The sequence below is a fragment of the Sorex fumeus genome, unplaced genomic scaffold, assembly GCF_029834395.1.
Source record: "Sorex fumeus unplaced genomic scaffold, SorFum_2.1 ptg000122l, whole genome shotgun sequence".
Taxonomy (NCBI): Eukaryota; Metazoa; Chordata; class Mammalia; order Eulipotyphla; family Soricidae; genus Sorex; species Sorex fumeus.
Window position 1 is genome coordinate 49,825,964 of NW_026606179.1, and position 21,728 is coordinate 49,847,691.

General features: G+C 53.3%; 1 protein-coding gene across 1 annotated transcript in view; it reads right to left on the reverse strand.

Annotated features, from left to right (window-relative positions):
- RANBP10 (RAN binding protein 10) overlaps positions 1-21,728 on the reverse strand; it is a 43,990-nt gene that overhangs the window by 21,806 nt on the left and 456 nt on the right. Inside the window, exons 2-3 of the mRNA XM_056136681.1 lie at positions 20,909-21,020; positions 8,181-8,233 (exon numbers count right to left, since the gene is read on the reverse strand). Coding sequence (XP_055992656.1) covers positions 8,181-8,233; positions 20,909-21,020 — 165 coding nt within the window. The remainder of the gene's footprint in view (positions 1-8,180; positions 8,234-20,908; positions 21,021-21,728) is intronic.

Here is a 21,728-nt window from a genome sequence, read left to right on the forward strand (position 1 = left end):
GAGAGAACTTAGGGGGAGAAGCTGGCACCCACACAAAAGCATATGTCCTGCCATGTCAGACACCTGTCAGGTGCCGGTGATGCAAGGAGAAGCCAAGCCACATTTGGGACAGGAGGCCCCCATACCAGTTCAATGCTCGGGCACCGCCCACTTTCCGTTCGGCTCTGCCCCACATCAGGGGAAGTCCTGGGTGTGTACGGGTGTGGCTGAGGAAGTGGCTCATCACCTCGGCTCTCCTAGGCACCATCCCTGCCCTAGAAGCGGGGAAGACGCCCGTGGGGGCGCCCAGCATGACTGTTCCAGGAGTGCCCCATCCTTGGTCCTTCCCACCTGCCACGACTTGTCAGGAGCCTCAGTCCCAGAGGAAGGAGGACGGTCAGTCTCATGGGTCCTGTGGCCTGTGGCCCAGCAGAGGGGTTCTGCCCCTGGAGCATGGAGCACATCAGCACCCAATCCAGAAGGGCTCTGGGGAAAGGCAGACGAGTGGCCCTGGTACAAAGGAGGACCTGAGGACCTAGCCTTTATCACTGGGTGCCAAAAGACAGGGATGGGGTTGAGGATAGGGCCATACCTCCAGGAGCCCCAGACTCAGAACACACTCGAGTATCTGTTTTCTGAAACTGATACACTCGAATTTCAGAACGGGCTCTTCCATGCTGTCCAAGAAATCGCTTAACTCAAAGGATTTCACATGCCTGGAAAAACAGCTCTACACCCAGTCTCTGCATTTGTTCTAGAGAGGAAGGAGAGACATTCAGTTTTTATTTTTGCTTTTGGGCAATACCCAGTGGTACTCAGGGCTTACTCCTGGGTCTGCACTCATGGATTATTCCTGGTGATGCTTGGGGGGCCATATGAGATGTTGAGAATCAAACCAAGGTCAGCCCAACGCAAGGCAAGTGTCTGACGTGCTGTATTACCACTTTGGCCCCCCAAATGGTGAGGATTTAGCTGCAGCAGGGATCCCCAGGCTACCCGGTGTGGGACAGCAGCAGTCCCTGTTCTGCAGGTACAAACAACTTCTCCACTGCCCGGGTGGGGCCGTGGCTCTGGCAGCATGTCCCCTGAACCCCGTGCTTCACAACAGCACCGGGCACACCCGCAGAGGCAGCCTCAGTGCCCGGCACGGCCCCACAGATGGCACGTCTCTATCTGCCATTCCTCTCTTGGGCGGTATGAGGTATCAGGCCTCTGCAGAACGGCCCCACCCAGCTGCCCAGGGTCCCGCTGCTGGTTCAGAGGACAAACCCGCCTGATGAGTGCCCCTGAGCACTTCTTGGAGTTAAGGAAGCTCTAAGGGAGAAAAGATTGCCCCCGAACACTCTGAGGAAGGTCCTGCCATCCCTCCTGCCTCCCTGGCACTTTTCTACATGCATCCCCAACCCCAGGGTGCTGGCCCCTGTCACTGGCTGCCAGCTCACCTGTGGGCAGGCGGGGCTTGCAGGCAGACTCACCTGCCCGCAAATGTGCTTCCAGGCCCTGTAGCCAAGGCTTCTGACATCCTCATCTGGGGCCACACCTGTTCCCTGGTTTCCAGCTTCAGGAGGCTCGGAACACCTTCCACAAGGTAAACACCAGAGCTTCCACCTCCTCCAGCAGGAACCTCCCACTGTGCAAGCCCAGACAAGCTGGGCATTCAGGTGAGCCGCTCGGCCAGCGGGCCACCCGGGGATTGGGGGTGATGAGCCCTGAGTTCCAAGGAAAACATGACCCCCAAGTGTGCGAGTGCACGACTGGGTCACAATGAAGGTGATCCCTCCCCCCCAGCAGGGTGGCAGGTGCCATCACAGCAAGTTAGGGTGGAGGGGGTCTGGCAGAGCTAAACCGGGGCACAAGCAGGAAGTGGCAGCAGCATGCCTGGGGGCCCGTCCAGAGAGACAGCTGACAGATGGCATGTGTGGACGGCAGAGGCAGCCTAGGAGGCCGAGCAGGGCCTGTGGCGGTGGAGAGCTCCACCAGGAGCCATGGAAACAGCCTGATGGAGGGGCAAGGACAAAAAGGAGGAGGGGCCGGTTAGAGGGAGGCGTGGGGTGTGGCAGAGCCAAGCGTGGGCAGGAGAGTTTCTGCAGGAAGCTCACATCAGTTTGGCCAGGCAGGTGCGTCGTCTGCCGGAGCAGAGACAAAGCCTTGAGGTGGGGGGTGTGGTCCGCGCAAGGAAGACCAGAGAGGGGCGAGTGTGCTGGCCCACCTACCCTTTACCTGCACCTGCAGCCATGCACGGTCACCTCCAGCGCAGCCACACCCAGCATTCAGCCACTCTGCCTCCTAGCAGGAACAAGCCCCAAAAGAAACCAGAGAAACAAGTGGCCCCGGGTAGAGCAGGAAAGCAGTGCGGGGTAGGGAATCCTGAGAAGCACTTCCATCCAGATCAGGGTTTTTTAAGGGCCCCCTGGGGGACCAGAGTCACAGCACAGCTGGTAAGGGTGCTTGCCTTGTATGACTCTGACCCAGGTTCGACCCCTCCAGACTTCACATGGTCCCTCCAACCCGCCAGGAGTGATTGATCCCTGAGCTCAGAGGCAGGAGTAAGCCCTGAGCACCAACCAGTGCAGCCCTAAATAACAAAACTAAGGGGCCAGAGCGAGAGTACGGCAGGTAGGCTGTTTGCCTTGCACACAGTTGACCCAGGTTTGATCCCCAGCATCCCATTTGGTCCCCCGAGCACCGCCAAAAGCAGTTCTTGAGTGCAGAGCCAGGAGTAACCCTTGAGCATTGCTGGGTGTGACCCAAAACAAACAAACAAATATAGGTTCCCTGGGCTCTAAACAGCACAGGCTCTTGATGCTTTCACTCCAGACAGGAACCAAACTACACGGTATTCTGTTGGCTCCTGGGACTCTCCATTCTCACAAACCTCTCTTATAAAAAGTCACAGAGAGGAACAGGAGAGAGGACAGAGGGGATGTCACCTGCTGTGCTTACAGTCAAATCCCTAGCACTCAGTTAAATTTCTGGCACCATAGTGCTCCCTGAGTACCCAGTAGTACCCAGTACCCAGACTTGATCCCTGGCATTCACACCAGACTCAGGGATTTTGTTTATTTGGATTTGGTTTTGGTGCTGCCCAAAAACCAAACCAAAACAAACAACCCCCCCAAAAAAAACTGAGAATGACAAATTTGACAAATGGGAGCAGGAATGACCAGGTACTTGCACGCAGCTGAGTAGAAGTCAATCCCTGGTCTCTGAGCCTGCTAAGGAGTGATCCCTGAGTGCAGAGCCAGGAGCAAGCCCTGAGCACTGCTGAGTGCGGTCCAAAAAACAGAAGAACAACAAATGATGACAAGTATATGAGAAAACAGAGTCTCATACACGGCTAGTGAAATGTAACACGGGGAGTCAGTATGGCAAACAATTAAACAGTTACTGTAAGACCCAATAATAACCACTCTCAGGTAATACTCAAGAGAAATGAAAAGCATCTGCACAGACACAACACTTGTTTCCCCGGCAGCCCCTCTCATCACAGCAGACAGCTCTGGACCGCTGGCAGGCCGCTCTACACCATCACCGAGAACCACCTGGGCAAACCCACGGTTGCCTTAAGCCAACTGAGGAGCTGAAGCGACAACCCCATCCACTGCCTCCCAGCAGACAGGTGTTTATCAAGGAGACGCCTCAACCCTCAAACATCACACCGGAAATTAACACGCCTTAAATTCTAGCCCCCCCCTTGGCCACCACTATCACTCCCCTCCCACACACAATCACAAGGGGCCCTGGGCAGTCAGGAGCTGGCACAGAGAAAGGCTGTAGCTGCAAGTATGTGCCTTCTCACCACCACGCCCAAATGTATGCACGCTGCTTTGGGACCAGCTGTTGACGACCACACTCTCCATGCTGGAGAATGGATGTTCACCATGCAGGAGGAAGGGAGAGGTGAGCGCAGAAAATGGAAAGCCGCCAAAGAAATTCTGGAATTCCAAATCCAACACTGGAATGAACCATCCTTCCAAGGGAGAATCCTCTCTAGAAGCATTCTGATGCCTACCTTTCAACTTGAGAAATAATCAGGGAGCTGATGAGGTAAGGGAGGAAGGCAAGGCCAGAAAATGCAGGTGGAACAAAATGAAAGAGGTACAAGAGATTGGAGAGGCAGTACAGCAGGTAAGGGGCTTGCCTTACACAGGACCCCATATAGTTCCCCAAGACCATGAGAAATGTTCCCTGAGTACCCCCCCCACAGGTATGGCAAAAAATAAAGGGGTGGGGGAGAGCAGGAGCGATAGTACAGCGGACAGGGTATTTGTCTTGCACAGGGCCAACCTGAGTTTGACCCCTGAGACCACATATGGTAAGCCCTGAACACAGCCAGGTGTGGCCCAAAGACAAAAAGAAAGCAAACGCAGAAGTTTCAAAGTGAAAAATGTCTGACTACATGACACAGCAATTCTACTCCCTGGTATCTACCTTAAAACTATAAAAACATGGGGCTGGAGAGATAGCACAGCGGGGAGGGCGTTTGCCTTGCACGCGGCCGACCCGGGTTTGATTTCCAGCATCCCATATGGTCCCCTGAGCACTGCCAGGGGTAACTCCTGAGTGCAGAGCCAGGAGTAACCCCTGTGCATCGCAGGGTGTGATCCAAAAAGTAAAAAAAAAAAAAAAAAACACTATAAAAACAGTCACACAAAGTTATCTCCACCCCATTGCTTACTGAAGCATTGTTCACAATAGTAACTTAAGTGCCCTTCTATAGATGATCAGATAGAGCAGATGAGATACGTATGAATAATAGATATGGAACACTATTCAGCTATGGGGGAGGGGGTGAGAGGTCCCATCCAGCTGTGCTCATAGCTGACTGCTGTCTCGAAGCTCAGGGAATCACTCAGAGTGGGCTTGGAGGATCATATGGGATGCTGGGGATTGAACCTGGGTCAGCTGAGTGCAAGACAAACACCCTACCTGCTGTACTACTACTCCAACAATGCACAAACACCTAGTGTCATTGCAACAGCACCCACAACAACAATGGAGGAAGAGAGAAAAGAGGAATTAAAAAAAAAAAAAACACTTAAGTGAAAATTTTCCTTCCAGTCTGTCTCCAGCCACCCTGATCCTCCCCAAGGGACAGCCAACACTTCAAGTTTTTCTGTAGTCTTTCAGAACATTCCATTTATGTACAAGAAGATACAGATGTCTGTCACCCCACCCTTTGTACACTTGATAGATTATACTCCACTCGATGGCTCATGTTTTTCACTTAAAAAATACATCCATGGGCCTGGAGCTATAGCACAGTTAGTAGGCGTTTGCCTTGCACGCGGTCAACCCGGGTTCAATTCCCAGCATCCCATATGGTCCCCTGAGCACTGCTAGGAGTGATTCCTGTGTGCAAAGCCAGGAGTAACCCCTGAGCATTGCCGGGTGTGACCCAAAAAAGAAAAAAAAATACATCCATGGGTTCAGAGAGACAGTACAGGCACTTGCCATTCAAGTGGCCCTGGGTTCAAGCCCTAGCGTTGCAGCACAGGAAGCAACCGGAGTGCAGAGCAGTCCAGAGCCCCCAGGATACCCGGGTGTGACACGAAATATTAAATAATGTATCCTTGTATTAATAATACTCCCCAGGCTGAGTTAGCTCCAATGTAAGCTCTGCGTGCAGAAGGCCCAAGTTCCATCCCTAGCACCACATGGTCCCCAGAGCATAGCTGGTAATAAGCCCAGAGCTCCTAAGAACTACCAGATACAGGCCAAAACAAACAAACAAAAAGTAATAAAATACAGCTCCTGGGATGGGGGTGGGGGGTAGAAAATGACTCAGTGGCTTTACACACAAACTCTCAGAGGCTTAAAGCAAACTCCTGACAGTTCGATGACATGAGATCAAACCCAGTGAGACAGACATACACCCAAAGATACACATACCACCATGACAGCTCCCCAGTGGCATAACAAGAGCCCAGGCAACTATGAGCTAAGTATCTAGTGCAAAGCAGGCACCAGTCAATTCTGACACTCCCAGACAGAAGGGGCACACCTAGAAATCACTTGAAATCAGTAAAGCACCTCTTCCGAGACACAAAAGAATCTCAGAACCGAGCAGTTTGCTTCAGAGATGCCTCCGGACTTTAAGGCCAGACCAATTTCGCCGAGGTCCCTCCACCTGCTCCCTAAGAACCCTGGCGGCTGCCAACTTCCAGAACCCAATGAGAAGCGCAGGTACACAGGTTCAGTGACGGCAGACCTCAAAAGATGGGGGATGGGCCAGTCCCTCTCATCTCCTCATCCCTATGGGACCCTGGAGGTCACATCCATGAACTGCCTCGGACTGCTACTTAAGCTTCTTAACAGCCATGATCCAGAGACACACAAAAGAATCTCAGAACAAGCAGCTCACTGCTGAGATTTCTCCAGACCCTAATTATCTAAAATTTTAGAATTCCGGGAGGGCGCGGTCACAGGAGCGGCTGCGTGCTCCTGAAATTCTATCTTATGCTATTCATAACAAGCAATACAAAATAAATTATCTAGCATCTGCCTTTTTGGCTTGAGTGATGGCGGGAAAATTCAAAATAATGGTGGTGGGAAGGTGTAATGGTGGTGGGACTGGTGTCAAAATATTGAATGTTGTCCATTATTGTAAACAACTTCATGAAAATATATTAAAAAATAAAAATTAAAAACAATTTTTTAAAAAAAGAAATCTGAAGAACTGATTGAAGTCTCTTATCTACTTGAGAAATAGTTTCCAGCATTAGCTTCTCATAATTTGCTAATTACATATGACTAGGGCTGGAGCGATAGCACAGCGGGTAGGGCGTTTGCCTTACAAGCGGCCAACATGGCCGACCTGAGTTCGATTCCTCTGCCCCTCTCGGAGAGCCTGGCAAGCTACCGAGAGTATTCGATATGCCAGACACAGTAACAACAAAGTCTCCAATGGAGACGTTACTGGGCCTGCTCGAGCAAATCGACGATCAACGGGAGGGCCTTTTTTATCTTTTATCTTAAAAAAAGAGTTTCTTCCTTTTTGTGGCTATAGAGTATTTCTTTAAGTATATTATCCAAACTTAACTAAAGCTCAGGATTGCTGAAAGTGCTCTTCTACCGCAAATAACAATGAACAGGTTTCGTCTAACAGGTTCCTAAAAGCCTCTTTTGTCTGCCACCAAAGCCGCGCAACAATTTCAGAGCACACCCAGAGCAAAAAAAAATGATTAGTAATCAGTTTACCCTGGATGGGCAATTATCTTCCTGAACTCCTTCTCCTTAAGAGACAGAGCTACAGACAGTGTGGCCAAGGCCAAAGCCCTGGAAACAGAGAACACAGACGCCCAACATACCACACACACTCTCAGGATCATGAAAGTCTGGGTTCGCTCCACACCCACCACCTCCCAAACTATTCCTGGAGATTAGATAAGTCCTGAGCATGTCCAGATTTCAAGTATTTGAAAATAATCCCGGGAGGAGGGGGGGTTTGTAATAACACACGCTACAGACTCAACGAGACGTACGGTTAAATGCTTTAAGTGTTGACCCCTCTTGGGAAGAAGCCAGCTGCCCTCCGTGTGTCACAAACACTGAGAAGAGAGGGTCTGGGGAGAAAACACAGACCCTCTGCCATCATGACAGGATTACGGCAGCTCTGCCACTCAAGGGATAAGCAAACTTACACCATCTTCTGGAACACCCCTACTTCTGGTACACAGCACAGGTCTGGGAACGAACCACAGGGCCAAGAACAGCTGCAGGGGTGGCAAAGGGCCCCCCTTCAGGGCTCAGAACGCTCCGTAAATCTGAGGCTGCTGCAGCCACAACCACCGCACTACCTCCCTTTTCCCGAGAATGGTCCCAGCCTTGCTTGCTCCACGGAGGCCACTTTAAAGATTTTGATCTTTATGCGGTGAAGTAACAAGGCTGAAGCCTGCCTCCCCATCTCCCCCTCAGAGGCCAACTGGTGCAAGGGCTACTGAGGCGGATCCCTACCGGGAGCAAGCTCGGGACACTGGGTTTAGGTTGTAAACAGTTCAAACTCCAAGAAGGACCATCACTTGCCAATTCATTTTTGGAATGGAAGCCCCACACACTGTGGCCACCTTTCAGGATCCTGACCCGATGGCTCTGCTTGGGGTAAGCAGTCAAAGTCCACTCCAGTCTCTTGGCTGTCGCCACGACTCTCATCAGAGTGGGTCAGGAAAGCAGAACCAATGTCCTTGTAACCAGTGACTCACCAGGAAGTCTGTTCATGTTGACGCCTTGAGCTGAGAGTCCTATTCCCATGTACCTTCAAAAAAGCATACACATACAAATTTGGGTTAGCGAAGGATTACACATCTCCCCACTTTTTTGGTGGAGGGCACACACCTTGTGATGCTCAATGGTTATTCCTGGCTGAGTGCTCAGGGATCACTTCTGGCAGTGCTGGGGAAGTGGGGTGGTTGGGGGCAGGGGGAACCATGAGTGCAGGGATTGAAACTGGGCCTCCTACATGCAAAACCTGTACTCAGCCCCTTTCATTTATTTGGATTTTAGGCCATACCCGCTGTGCTCAGGGTTTACTCCTGGTTCTGCGCTAGGGATTTACTCCTGGTTGCACACTCAGGGATCACTTCTGGAGGGGCTCAAGGGACCATACAGGGTGTCAGGGATCAAACCTGGGTCAACCAAGAGCAAAGCAAGTGCCCAACCCACTACATTATCTCTCCAGTCCCTCAAAAAACTTTTTTTTACAAAAAATAAACAGTAAAAGGGGCTGGAGAGATAGCACAGCGGGTAGGGTGTTTGCCTTGCACGCGGCCAACCCGGGTTCGATTCCCAGCATCCCATATGGTCCCCTGAGCACCGCCAGGAGTAACTTTTTTTTTTTTTTTTTGCTTTTTGGGTCACACCCGGCAATGTACAGGGGTCACTCCTGGCTCTGGCTCATGCACTCAGGTATTGGTCCTGGCAGTGCTCAGGGGACCATATGGGATGCTGGGAATCGAACCCGTGTTGGCCGCATACAAGGCAAACATCCTACCTGCTGTGCTATCACTCCAGCCCCAGTAACTCCTGAGTGCAGAGCCAGGAGTAACCCCTGTGCATCGCCGGGTGTGAACCAAAAAGAGAAAAAAAAAGTAAACGCAATGAATGTAGAGAATCTTTTTAATATATTAGTGGTATATTAGTGGTATATATATATATTAGTGGTTCATGTGAATCTTTACATCTTGGTTGTCTTGTTTTGTTTTGGGGCCACATCCTGCAGTACTCAGGGCTTACTCCTAGCTCTACACTCAGGGATCACTCCTGCAAGGGCTGCTCGAGGGACCACATGGGAGTGCCAAGGATCAAATCCAGGTTAGCCACACGTAAGACAAGCATCCCACCCACCGTACTATCTCCCCAGCTCCTACACTTTGGTTTTCTAACAAGCCGTCACAATGCCAGAAATGAAATAAGAGCTGGAGAAACAGGAGGCTGGGTCTGTAACCAGGAACCAGTGTTTCCAAGGAGTTTGCTGAAATCAGCTTCCCATCCTGGGGTATCCGGCTCCAGCTCGGGCAGCGGACTCTTTCGAGAACTCAGTACCTCCATCCCAGACACCATGGCTGCACGAAGGATGCTTAGGGACCAAGCAGTACCTCGGAGCAAGATTCCAGCCCTTTGAGTCATCTCCCTGGACCAGGAATAGCACATTTGGGGAAGGGGAAGAGGAAGGGTTTGGGGTAACACCCAGCAATGTCTGAAGACCCGTGCGGTGCTGAGAAACTGAACACGGCTGGCTGCATTCAAGGCCAAGTGCCTCAGCCCCTCTACTATTTCAGCACTATCAAGAGGAACTCAGTGGTTGAAGGATTCATGAGTCACAAAGGGCTCCCTATCTCCCGCCAGAAGGAAACCTTGAAGTATCCTCAGACACTATGCAGTCTGCTGGCAAGACACATGGTAGACTAAATTCAGTATCTTTTCCCTGAAAGAAGAGCAGCCCACTGGACCTGGAGCAATAGCACAGCAGATAAGGACATTTGCCTTGCATGTGGCTGACCTGGGTTTCATCCCATCTGTCGGCATCCCATCTGGTCCCCTGAGCACCACTGGAGTAATTCCTGAGCACAGAGCTATGATTAACCCCTGAATATTGCTGGGTGTGGCCCAACATCCCCACCCCACCCCAATAAAAAAATCATCATAGTCAAGGAACGAGTGTAGCTTGGAGGCTGTCTCCGTCTGAGCAGATATAAGAACAGCCAAAGCTGGAGCAGGAAGCGGCCGTTCACGTAAAGCCAGTGTGCGAGTGTTAGGAGCCTGGACCTCCCAGGAGGACAGAAGAAAGCTGCAGAAAAGTTCAGAAAAGGCACCACTGACCAAGTAGTTGATATGTGGAAAATGGATTAAAGAGTCAAAAACCAGGGCCAGAGAGAAAACACAGTGTGGAAGGTACCTGCCTTGCGCGTGCCCAATCCCAAGTACCAGATACAGCCCTCACAAGCCCCACCAGGAATGATCCCCGTGCAGAGTCAGAAGTAAGCCCTGAGCACCACCAGGTGTGGCCCCAAAACCAAAAATAAAAAATGAGGGGAGAAAAATGGAGGCAAACAACAGGACTGGATAAGAACAAAAAAGTGGAGAAGGAAAGGTGTGGAGAGAGCCCCTTGTGCTCTAGAACAGGGAAGTTGCTGGGCTGGAGAGAAGCTGCCCAGGACGCATCTCTGCCCATGGTACGTCCAAGACAAGACAAGAGCGAGACTTGCCTCGCCAGCGGGACCCAGAGGCGGGAGACGGTGCCCATATCCGCTTGGCAAGTTGTCCCAGAGAGGATGGAGGAGCCGCAGCAGACATAGCCCAGGTCCTCAGCCACCTTCACAGCTAGGTCTGCCCAAGGCCCTAATACTGGGCAGGCAGCAGGGGACAATGGCATCCAGGAATGAGGAGCCCGAGAGAACAGCAGCGGGGGGAGGGGGAGGGGTACAGGCTGCCTGCTCCCGCACTTCGCTGACACACATGCGTGGAGTTTGCTAAAGGCACTGTTAGAGCTACTGCAGTCCCATGGAGGGATATGAACAGAGACTGCTAGGAGTCATTTTTCTCTGCTTTTCCAAGTTTCAATAGAGGAGACAAATCTCTCTACTACTTTCGGAAACGTCATTTCAGAGCCTGAGAGACAGTATAGAAGTAAGGCAGACACAAGCCTTAAGTGCAGCCCATCCGGTTCAAGCCTCGGCACCATTATCTGCCCCCCTCCCTCCTCTGAGTATCTCCAAGATTGGTCCCTGAGTGCAGAGCCAAGAACAGCCCCTGAGGACTTGGACAGAGAGAGCATTCAGCAGGTATACAAGGCCAGCCCGGGTTTGATCTTCTAAGCACTGCCAGGAGCGATCCCTGAGCAAAGACCCAGGAGTACTCTGAGTACTGCCAGGTATTGTCCCACCCCGAAATCAAATAGCTCCTGAGGGGCCAGTGAGATAGTACAGTGAGGAGGGTGCTTGCCTTGCACAAGGCTCACCCAGGTTCACGATATGGTCCCCCAAGCCCAGCTGGAGTGACCCCTGAGCACAGAGCCAAGAAGAAGCCCTGAGCACCACTGGGTGAAGCCAAAACAAACCAAACAAGTGTCATTTCAAGATTTCAAGAGTCAGCTGAGGAGGTAGCTGTCTCACTCATCAGACTCTCTGGGGACTGCTTGGGGGAAACATTTCAGTGCCAGAAGGTCCTGAGGGAGACACGGCCTTCCTGGTTGCTCTGCGGTGTACACGCAGTTTCTGAGCCCTGACGGGAGGGCGGAAGCCACATCAGAAGCGCGCACTTCAGACACAGCAGAAAAAGTCAAAACCCCGACTCAGCTGAGACGCGGGGTTCCCAAGCAAGACCCAGAGCACGCGTGTCCTCAGGTGATCCTGCCACCTGACTCCGTAACAAGTGAAAGAGCACAGGAGAGACGGACTAGGATGCATCCAAAATCCAGGCACGCCTGAGGGGGCAGGAGCTGAGAACCCCACTCTGGGGCTGGAGACAGCTAAGGCACTTACTCGCCTCGCATGCAGCCAACCCAACCAGGTTCAATCCTCAGCATCTCATACGGTCCCCCGAGCCCCGCCAGGCTCCCTGAGGACAGAGTCAGGACAAAGTCCTGAGCAAAACCAGGTGTGGCCCAAAAACCCAAAGAGAAAAAAAAATCTTTTTTTTTTTGAAAAGTCAATTCTGGCATCTCACACCCTCCAGAGGTACAAAGAAAGGCTGGGTTGGGGGTACCCTGGGCCGTCATCCCCACCCAGTCCCGAAAGGCAGCTTGGAAACCCGCACAGGAAACCTCTTCAGCCAGGAGTCTGACCTTCCCTTCCGGCCCCTGAAGCACGTGGAAGCAACAAGGACACGCTGCAGTCTGGCCTCACACTCCAGCTCACGTCCCACAAGAGCAGGGGCCGGAACGAAGGGCTCCGAAGCTCCCTTCCAGTTCTGAGCGAGACACTTCGACTGACAGAATTAAGTCTGTGCAACAGAACAGCTGTTGCAAATATGCTGTGCCCAACCAAGACAGGGTGAACCCTGCGACTACTACCAAAAATCACCAAGAAGACACTAAGAGCCAGGGAAACCATAGAGTAAAACAACTTGTGAATACAAATGCAAAAATTCTCTCCAACAAGGCCGAGGAGCCACTCCATGACCTGAAGTATGCAATGCCTGCAGCAGCCCTGGATTTGACCCCTGGCACCGTATGGTGCTCCCGAACAGGGCTGGGAGTGGCTCCCGAGCACTGTCAGGTGTGTCTCTCCTGCACAAAAAGAAGAAAATCCCAAACACTATATGAGGGTCACTAAATGAACTCAGAGCTGCAGGATCAATGGGGCCAGAGAGACTCAATGGGCTGAGCACATCGGACCAGGTTTGATGCCCAGCACCACATGGTCCCCGGAGCACTGCAAGAGACACCCTCCCCGGCAGTTCTCCGGGAGTAGCCCCTGAGCACTACAGATGAGGCCCCAAAACAAAAACCACAGAATGAAGATGGCGTCTAACCATCTAAAAATAAAATTAAGGATTAGCGAGGTAGTACAGTGGGTAAGATGCTTGCCTTGCATATGCCCCAACTGGGTTTGATCCCCAGTATCCCCATATGGCTCCCCGGAGCACTGTCAAGAGTCATTCCTGCAGAACCAGGAATAAGCCCTGAGTACTACGTGGGATGCCCCCACACACACACCTTTAAAAAAAAAAGCCTATTCTAGGCCAGGAATGTCTCCTCAAAAGTTAGGAGAGCCACATGTAGGGGACCCTAGATCTAGTCCCGAGCACACAGGTCCCCTACCCCATCAGAAGAACCCCCTTCCCCAGCTTAAAAAAAAAAAAAGCTGTCCATGCCCATCTCCTATCCATGACTTTGGGCTAGAACCAGTTCCACTCAGCAACCCGTCCTTTCCACTTCTCCCCCGCAGGGTCAGCACCCCTCGACCCTGTGTGCTGGCAAAGATGAGCTGAGCCACGCAACCCTTTAATTCATTTCACCTATTGGACACTTCCACCTGCCTCCTTGCCAGCAGCTGAGGTTCTGAAACACTGAAAACTAGCTGTCGCCTGGCCCACAGAGGCCAGGATTGAGCCTGTCACAGGACGGAGCACGGGCTCTCGTGCCAGGAAGCCCAGATTCAATCCCCAGCACCACACTGTCCCCATGCACCGCCTGGAACACTTGCCAGCACTGCAAAAAGAAAGGGAGGAAGGAAGGGAGGGAGGGAGGACAGATGGACAGAGAAGGAAGGGCAGACGAATGGACGGAAGGAAGATAGACAAATGGACAGATGGGCAGAAGGAAGGACAGACAAAAGATGGATGGATGGATGGAAGGAACGGGGAGGAAGGGGAAGGAAAAGGGAAGGGAAGGGAGGAAAAGAAAGAAAAAAATAGGGAGCTGGAGAGATAGCACAGTGGGTAGGGTGTTTGCCTTGCACGCGGCCGACCCGGGTTCGATTCCCTGCATCCTATATGGTCCCCTGAGCACCGCCAGGAGTAACTCCTGAGTGCAGAGCCAAGAGTAACCCCTGTGTATCGCCAGGTGTAACCCAAAAAGGAAAAAAAAGAAAGAAAAAAATAGGAAGGAAGGAAGGAAGGAAGGAAGGAAGGAGAGAGGGAGGGAGGGAGACAGGCGAGGAGCCTCAATTTCGCCTTTGGGAGGGGGACTGAGGCCACACCCAGCTTTACTCAGGGCTTACTTCTGGCTCTGCCCTTAGGTATCATTCCTGGCAGGGCTCAGGAGACCATATGTGGTGCCAGCGATCAAACTTGAGTCAGTCATGTGCAAGGCAAGCGCCCTACCTGCTGTGCTATTGCTCCAGCCCCTTGACTTCACGTTTCATTACAAGAAAACGCTAAGAGTCCCCGACGTTTGGGTTTTGGTTTTGTGCCACACCCAGGGAGCAGTGAAACCAGGGATCAAACTCTGCCTTCCACACGCAAAGCATGCACTCCCAGCCCTGAGCCTTCTGCCCAGTCCTAGACCCCTTTGCTATGTCAGGACCCCTAGCAGAGCTGGGCACAGTGTGGGCCTGAGCAGCGTGGGGAGCCACCCCTGGTGGTGCTGGGAGAGCAAAGATGACTCTGCAAAGTGGGCCACCGTGCATTCAGGCATGGCGTTATCCGCCCCTCCCGGGAATGGGGAGCTAGTTCTCATTTTGGGAACTCGCCCCAGCCCCACTCTGCAGCCCAACTCCTCCCCAGTGGACAGGAGGTGCCCTGGTGCCTACGAGGCAGAGCTGCTCAGCCCGTCCAGGAAGCTCCCGGTGGCACTGGCTCATGGGCTGACCCAGGTAGGGAAAAGACCGAGCATTCCCGAGCACAGAGAACACTGGGGGCAGAAACAAGGCACGGACAAGGCATTGGAAAGTGAATTTTTTTTTTCAGGAGGGAGATGTGGTTTGATTTGGTTTTGTTTGCGGGGGGGGGGGGCCACACCTGGCAATGCTCAGGGGTTACTCCTGGCTCTGCACTCAGGAATACTCCTAGTGACGCTCATAGGACCATATAGGATGCCAGAGATCGAACCCGGGCCAGCTGTGTACAAGGCAAGCGCTCTACTACTGTACTATTGCTCTGGCCCCTGCAAAGTGAATTTTAGGCATTTCTTGACCAAGGTAGACCCTCCCCCATTATACAAGCAGGAGCCCCACTCCGCACTCATGAACAAGATGATCCTGGGCACACCCAGGTGAGCTCAGCGCAGACACAAGTGCTACCAGTAAAGTGGAGCATGCTAGGCATCCATCTGCACACCTTGGGGTGTCACAGACCCCCGACACACAGCACCCCGAGGTCCCCCAGAATCCAAACATTCCAGGAAACACACTACAGACACACTGTCGCATGTCACCAGGGAGAGAGAGCCCAAAACTCAGCACCTGCCTCGGAGTCGTCAGTCGGGGCAAACAGGGCACAGCTGCCGTGGGCGCCTTCTTCACAGGGCGGCAGACACCAAAGTCTCCCTCCTCAGTGGCGCCATGGATGCACAGCCGAGAGGGGGGCCTGGGCAGGGGAGAGCCACACGCTCTCAGTTAGTGAGCCGGGGCGCAAGTGGCTCTCCAGCCCTGGATGTGGCGGGTGAGATCGTAACCACGGGAGTAGCTCCCTGGGTCACCATGAAAAATCAGGGACCTGTAATGTGCTTTCAGATGTGACCCAGCCAGAGAACACACAAGCGCAAAACACCAGAGAACACTGGAGTCCGTTCCCCCCGCAAAAAGCCTACCAGTCCTCAACACCCCTCTCGACACTACACCATCCAGGAGAAAGGCCGAGCAAGAGAAAAGAGATGCTGTGGGGAGACCACGCAAGGACCACCAAGGACCCACAGGCCAGTGCTACCTAAACAGGGGCCAGCTAGGGAAATCTCCCTGGACTGAGCCAGCTAGCAGCACGGGCCGACGGGCGTCCGCACACGCTGGCCCAGGACGAAGCGCCTGGCAGGCAGGTCCCTCAGTCTGGCCTCCTGCTCGAGTCCATGCCGCTTCTTCAGCCTGGCCCGACTCCTCTTCCCACATTCAGCAGCATCACCTCTTCCCTGAACTCTCAGATGCGGGAGAACAAGGCACCCTCTGGGCCACCACTCAACACACTGCGGTTCTGTTTAGTTGGAGGTTTTTGGAGGGAGGGGGAGGGCACATCCCAGTGGTGCTCAGGGCTTACTCCCGGCTTTGTGCTCAGGGATCATGCCCGGCAGTGTCTAGAGAACCATAAGCAATACTGAAGATGGAACCAGGGTTGGCTGGCTGCAAGGCCAGCGCCATGGCCCTGGCCTCTCTCCTTGGTGCTCCCTCAGGAGGTCACATACCATGGATTGGCCCTTTCTCGGCCACACAGTGTAGCTGAGAGCACAGGCACTGCAGTACCTCGTCCGGACAGGCCCCACCTCACAGATGGGACGAGGATAAAGCCACGGCTGAGGGGCTGGAGTGATAGCACAGCGGGTAGGGCATTTGCCTTGCAGGCAGCCAACGCGGGTTTGATTGCCAGCATCCCATATGGCCCCCTGAGCACCGCCAGGAGTAATTCCTGAGTGCAGAGCCAGGAATAACCTCTGTGAATCGCCGGGAGTGACCCAAAATTTAAAAAAAAAAAAAAAAAAGAAAGTGCTGGGGCTGGAGCAATAGCACAGCAGGTAGGGCGTTTGCCTTACATGCGGCCAACCCGGGTTCAATACCCAGCATCCCATATGGTCCCCTGAGCACCGTCAGGGGTAACTCCTGAGTGCAGAGCCAGGAGTAACCCCTGTGTATTGCCAGGTGTGACCAAAAAAAAAAAAAGCAAAAAGCAAAAACAAAAAACATGGCTTAGGGCACAGCTGCCGGGCTGGGAGTCGGCGGCAGGTGCCCGCAGAGGCAGGCTGGCCCGGGCACTGCAGCACCGCAGAAGGCTGTCCAGTGCTCAAGCCCAGGCCGCGGCTCTCGGGCAGGGCCTCCCGTCACATGGCAGGAGGCAGGAGGCGGCCACCCGGGGATGATGTTACAGTCTATTTTGAGGGTCACACTGGAGCATCTGAGCGCCTGGGCCAGCCACACCTTCCATGTGTCATCACCAGAACGGAGACACCCACTGGTCCACAAGCACCAGCTGAGTGAGTGGCCGCCCGTGGGGACCCTCAGTGCCTGGCCTGAAGCGGGAGTCCCTGGCCCTTATCTCCAGGCACCTCCGGCCAGGCTCCCATCTCTCCTCAACCCCAGACCTGCTGCTGGGGTGCCCAGCTCTGGTGACTCAGCAAAGTGCAGCCAAAGCCCATCCAGCAGTGCCCAGCTCTTTGCTCAAGCACAGCCCCTCTTCTCTAAAGCTCTCTTATTGGGGGGCAGTGCCCGGAAAGCCCCGTAACCCAGTCAAGCTCTTGACCAGCCAGACTCACACCACGCCCAGTAAGTCCAGGGAGCTCCGCCTCACCCCTCAAGCCCACCCGGGCTCTGCCCTTCTTCTCGGCGCCTGAGTCCATCCTTCCAAGTGAGCCAGGGGCTCTCCGAGGACACGGCGGGCTGGGTCAGCTTGTCCTTTGTTCTCCCTACACCTTGCAGAGGCCTGGCACGTAATAGGCATGAACAGATGCTCCAGAAGCCCTTGACATGAAACCTTCCCAATCAGACAATCAGGTCGACATGTTCTACAAAAGGCATCGTCAAAACACAGGCCCTTTGGAAGGCAAAGGCACTGACAGGTGTCCAGAAGCACCTTTGCCTAAGGCGGCCCTGCTGCTTCCAGCCTGTTCCCCAAGCCCCGCGAGGGCGCGTGGATACATCCCAGTCCACCAGCAGCACACACGCTGTTCCAGCTGCACTCAGCACTCAGCACCTGGCAGCTCTGCCCCCTCAGAACACAGGGACCCCTAAAATTCCAACCATTGCTCACACCACTCAAAAGGAACACAATGGGGAAAGGCAGCAGCCGCGCAGTCACAGCACAGGGAGGGCATATGCACCCCCTAATCCCCACAGCCAGGGTAGGTCCCCAAACAGCCCAGGGGTTCATGGTACACCCACAAAACAGCTACGCCATCATGCACTCAAGCTACTTTCCAGAGACGCTATGAGAACCAGACTAGGCAACAACACAGGACAAGGAAACAAACAATTAACCCAGAGTCAGAAGCAGACCGTCAATGACAACAGGAAACAGGAAACAAACTGGCCTGTGTCGCCCCAGAAGTGCCCTTAGCCTCACCTGCCCCATCACAGCATCTGGCTACGTCCTAGCCAAAAAGCGACTTTCAAGGGCCAGGGACATGGTGTAGTGGTGAAGCACTTCCCTGGCGTGTATGAGGTCCCTGGCACATAAATCATGAAAAAGAGAAGGCTTCAAAGTCTCTTATAAAGAACCTGTGAGGGGACCTTCACCTGCTTCCCATCTGACCATGATCAACTGAAGCAGGCCACCAGAGGCAAAGAACCTGGAACCTTCTTCACACTGAGGTTTCCAGTCCGCCTAACACCTAATTACCTAAGGGAGAAAAATGCTGAGGGGTGAGAGAGAGAGAGTGAGAGAGAGAGAGAGAGAGAGAGAGAGAGAGAGAGAGAAAGAGAGAGAAAGAAAGAGAACTGGGATTAAGGTGCTTATCTTAAAACTGGTTAATCTTAACCCTGACTAATCTGAACTCTACTTAATCTCTGGCACTGTACAGTCCCCTGAGCATCACTGAATTAACCCTCCCTAAAAATATTTTTATAATGATGGGAAAAAGGGCTGGGAGGAGTATGTCTCTAAGGAGCTGGAGAGAGTGTTTGCATGTAGGAGGCCCCGGTTCAACTCCCGGGGCCCATGGTCCCCCAAGGACTGCCAGGAGTGTTCGTTCCTTAAGCACCAATGGGTGTAACTCCTCCCTCAAAAAAACAAGGTGGGGCTGAAGTGATAGTACAGCGGGTAGGGAGTTGCCCTGCTCATGACCAACTTAGGTTCCATCCCCAGCACTCCATAAGGTCCTCTGAGTCCGCCAGGAGTGACCCCCGAGTGCAGAGCCAGGATAAACGCTGACCACAACCAGGTATGGCCCAAAAAACAAAAAAGAAAAAAAAAAGGTTGGGAATAGAAACAAGGAGATGCCCAGCTTTTCTGAGACAACACTTACAGTATGGCAATCAAATTAAGACACGGGCCTGTGCCAGCTACAGCCACTCACATCTAAAATGCTGAAAGCAGTTGAAGGAATCCAGATCTGTTTCAACACAACCTCTGAAAAGTTACTCTCTTCTCTCACCAACTCAGCTGTTATCTATGATAAGGACTATCGAGAAAACAACCCACTCTCCTCTCTACAAGTCTAAGTAATGCCCATTTTTTAGCAATTTGAGACTTCAGCACTATTTTTACATTGCTCGTTTGATGATGACTTTTTTTTTTCCTTTTTGGGTCACACCCAGCAAGGCACAAGGTTACTCCTGGCTCATAACACAGGAGTTAGCTCCTGGTGGTGCTCGGGGGACCATATGGGATGCTGGGAATCGAACCTGGGTTGGACGCGTGCAAGGCAAATGCCCTACCCTCTGTACTACAGCTCCAGCCCCTGATGATGTCTTAAAGCCACTCTGGGGTCAGAGATAATACAGTGAGTAAGGCCTTTTCCTTGCACGCGGCCCACCCCTGGCTCAATCCCAACACCATCTAGCCCATCAAGCACTGCTGAGTGTGAACCCCAGCACAGGGCTGGAGCTGCCTCTGGGCACTGCCAAGTGTGGTCCAGAATCCCCTCTTCCCCACCACCACAGAAAAACGTTTTTAAACAAAAAGGCCATCATTAGTCACACTAGTTTTAGCACCTTAAATGTAGATACTCTCATCAGATGGTGGAAAGAGAATACAATACAGAGGCCTTGAAGCCCTCCAACAGCCTAAACTTTCAACCCGCGAATGCAATAGGTGGGGATAAAAGTGAAAGATGCCACAGCCTACCATAATCCAAATTTCAAATGACAGAGTGTAGGGTACTAGCCCACCATGGGCAGAGAGGAGGACTGGAGCCCCGTCTGCATGTGACCACACAGCACTCCCATGCAAGGGTGTTAATACATCACAGGAAGCAGAGCCTGACTCCAGCACTGCCCCTTGGCTAGGCATTCCCCCTCACAAGGGACAGTCCTTAGGCCACACTGAGTCTTCAGAATGCTCAAAAACACACTCTGGTTGGCACGAAGGTCACTGGTGGGGTTGGCAAACTTCCCGCCCCAGACCTCAGGCCTATGGAGGAGAGTCTTTCCAAGGCAGCTGCAATCACGTTATTTCACAATTAAACACCTGCTCTGTCACAATCCCTGGGGAGGGGGGGAAAGAGAATGGAAAAAGGAAAAAAATAAGTGAAAGATTTCCCCTTCGATGTCCTGTGTTGACTCGGTACACCATGCAAGAGGGAGCATCCTTAATGTGGGCTTTAATGAGGACCTTCCTAAAGCTGGTCCAACTGGTGTTCAAGTCACTGGACTGAAAAACAAGTTTATAAGCAGCAAGGTCACCTGATTCTGACCATGTGCACGCTGTTTACCCTGAGATGATAGGCCAGTGGCCGCCACAGCTTCCATGAATGCCACGAAGACTCCACTCTCCCTTTGAAGTCGATGGGGCCTGGGCATGACTAAATGCCATAAAAAAGGAACCCTGAATGCGGCAAGAATGCGAAAGGAGGAAAGTCACGCTGCAGGACTCGGGGAAAACCCCACTCTGGACCAGCGTGATGTGTTCACGGAAACTTGTTTCCCTGCCGTGTGATGACCACATTAAATCATCACTAGAGAAGCCCCATCCTCTGCTTCCCCCCCCCACCCCAGGACTGGCACCCAGGGCACTGCTCAGACCAACTGTGCCCATAGGCAGGTAAAAGGACCATGTGCTCTTCCAGCCACCACAGCCAAGACCCATGTGGCCCAGAAGCTCCAAACAGCCACAAGTCCTGGTCGGAAGGCCTCGAACTCTCATCGCGGGGAACAGCTCAGTGTTGGCGTAAAGAAGGTGGCAAGGAAGGGCTTACCCATCTCTTCCTTTGCTGACAATCTTCACCTCAAAGTAATAAATGCCACAGGCTGCAGGGATGGGGTGGGTGGCACGCACCGAGGCTGCATCTTTGTGATTTTTGCCATGACCTAGTAATGAGAGGACAAGGAAGAAATGTCAGCAGCAGCAAATGACAACAGAAGCCCCCCTCCCCCCTTGTCGGTCTTCTCAGTGGCCCAAAGAAGGCCTTCCATCTTCCAAGGGAAGAAAAACACAAACAGACAAACACCTCGGGCGGCTCCCGAGCACAGCTGCCCTGCCCGACACACACCGTCTCCCAGGACAAACCCAACGGGGGGTGCAAGAACTGTGGGTACGTGTGCGAGATTCCGGCGAGCTGCCAGCATTCTAGCCGGAACATTCCGGCCCACCGGAACTCGAGGCAGGAGAAGGCAGTCCTAAGGGACAACCCCCACCACCACCCCAACGTAGCCCAGGACCGCAGGGCCCATCTGGGGTGTCGGGCAGACGCCCAAGCCCATGAGTCTTCTGCGAGCTGAGGGTCTGCGAGGACCCTCGCTCCAGCCACTCTCGGGACTGAGCAGGGCCCCCCGCTGGGCTTGCAAGATCCCAGCTGGGGCTCCCGGGGGCCAAGCAGGAAAGCCCGGGGCTGGAAGGTCCGGTCCGGTCAGGTCCAGCCCCGGCCCTGGACACCTGCGGCACTTCTCCAGTCATCGGTGCCTCGGGACCGAGCGGACCGGGCAGTCTGTCCGGGCCTGGTCACCCCGAAGGCTCAGGCCTAGCCCGGCGCGCCGGGGCCGAGGAAGGGGCAGGACGGGGCGGGGGCGCCGCCCCTC